Source organism: Sinocyclocheilus grahami, unplaced genomic scaffold (assembly GCF_001515645.1).
Source record: "Sinocyclocheilus grahami isolate Dianchi unplaced genomic scaffold, SAMN03320097.WGS_v1.1 scaffold459.1, whole genome shotgun sequence".
In the NCBI taxonomy this organism is placed as follows: domain Eukaryota; kingdom Metazoa; phylum Chordata; class Actinopteri; order Cypriniformes; family Cyprinidae; genus Sinocyclocheilus; species Sinocyclocheilus grahami.
Window position 1 is genome coordinate 80923 of NW_015505638.1, and position 1968 is coordinate 82890.

The following is a 1968-nucleotide window of genomic DNA, read 5'->3' on the forward strand; positions in this document are numbered from 1 at the left end:
TATATATATAACAAAGCATGCTTCAAAATATTTTATCCCAGAGCTGAGACCCCTTAAGCCAGTCACCAGACAATGGACACCACAATATTTATGTTGATTAGCCAATAGGATCCCTGCTTACAATATGCTAATTAAGATAAATGAATTATCACCAATTATCTGTTGAATAAAAATTGCTAAGAATGGGGCGCTCAAGTGAGCTCAACTTCTTAAGAGAGTGTGGTGGCCTAGTTATTTTAGGGTTTGTGTTATTAATTAGTGTGTGTTGCAGCGGGATACGATTCAGATGGGGGTTTGGGGGGTTGAGTGGCTGATGGTGAGGGATTAACCAGGCTTTTGACCTAAATAGCCCATCCCGAGCGTGGGGATGGGACAATGGGGGAGACCGGTCGAGCCCCACAGACATCGCCACCTCGGCCAATTATCTATTGATTGGTGCTTTACTGTGACTGTGTCTTCTAACAGCTCTCTCACCAACACAGTCACTGACCATGTCACATCTCATTAAGACCACAGGGACACTCACTTTCACAAGTCTTTATGTCCACACATACATGGGATATACAATGCATTTTTAGTGTAAAATATGTGAAGCACACATTTACTTTACACCTCGTACACGTGTTCATGGCCTTGTGTTTGCTTTAGTTTATTTACCGCAATAAAAACCTGAGAAAAAAGAACACGTCCAAGGGTGAAGATTTTAAAGTCTGAGGTGGAAAAATGGTCGCGATTTATTTCATTTGTTTACGGATGTCAAATGCATGTCAAATAAGTATAAGTTATTTAATTAAAATCTTAACTTTTCATTATTTTAAGATAAGAACGGTGATAATTCTGCTGTGCCTGTTATTTTGAGCACGATAAAGGAAGCTTTTTGTGACAGCAACTGTTTGAGCTTCATTATCTAACAAAGTGGCATCACATTGTGTTTTCATTGACAGCGCATTAAAGCAGGCATCCTCAAAGTCTTTAACAACCCCACGGAGAAGACAGCTGACGAGGAGACAAAACTACAAGTGAAGGGTGCTCCATCTATGCTTCCACCTGCTTTTCACATCATTCAGAACAATATTGCCATCTAGTGACAGCTTGCATTCACAAGATTCTAAACATAATGGCACTATTTACATGAAAATATAATTTAAAAAAGGATCTATCATTTGTGTTCTGTGTTGTTTAAATGTGTTTTATACACATAACAAATATATAATATAAATCAATTTATATAAATATATATATATATAATTCACCTTTTTGAGATCAAAATAGGTCACCTACGAGATTCGTGTAGCTCCGATGAGGAGGAAAAAAAATTCTCATTGGATTGGGGGGAGGGGGCCTTTTTACAGTTCCTGTAGTACCAACTCAATTCTGTACCCGCTCTAAGTATTTAAATAATTAACCCAACTAGGCTGTTGGTGTCTGGGCTTATTTATATATTTTTAAATGACGAGACTTTGTGACTACCTGCACTTGCTATACTTTTATAGTCATTTAAAAAAAAAAATCCAAAAACAAGAGTGAAAAAAACTAGGGAGTTGAAATGGCAACTGAGCTAATGGGTGATCCTCTGCTGCCATCTACTGGATATAATGGCAATTTAATGTCATTTTCATCTTAAAGGGGTCATATGATGCTGCTAAAAAGAATATTATTTTGTGTATTTGGTGTAATGAAATGAGTTTATGCGGTTTAAAGTAAAAAAAAAAAAAAAACACATTATTTTCCACATACTGTACATTATTGTTTCTCCTCTATGCCCCGCCTTTTTGAAACGCGTCGATTCTTACAAAGCTCATCGGTCTGAAAAAGCGAGGTTTGCTGTGATTGGCCAGCTATCCAAAGCGTTGTGACACTCGTCTTTGTCACCTTTTTCACCCATGATGAGTTTGCATCTCTGATATGTGTGTGTGTGTATATATATATATATATATATATATATATATATATATATATATATATATA

The 1968-nt window shown here is 36.5% G+C and overlaps 1 protein-coding gene across 1 annotated transcript in view; it reads left to right on the forward strand.

Annotated features, from left to right (window-relative positions):
- Positions 1-1968, forward strand: part of LOC107552817 (ubiquitin carboxyl-terminal hydrolase 45-like) — a 47938-nt gene that overhangs the window by 30580 nt on the left and 15390 nt on the right. The window contains exon 9 of the mRNA XM_016234804.1: positions 945-1026. Within this exon, the coding sequence (XP_016090290.1) occupies positions 945-1026 (82 nt within the window). The remainder of the gene's footprint in view (positions 1-944; positions 1027-1968) is intronic.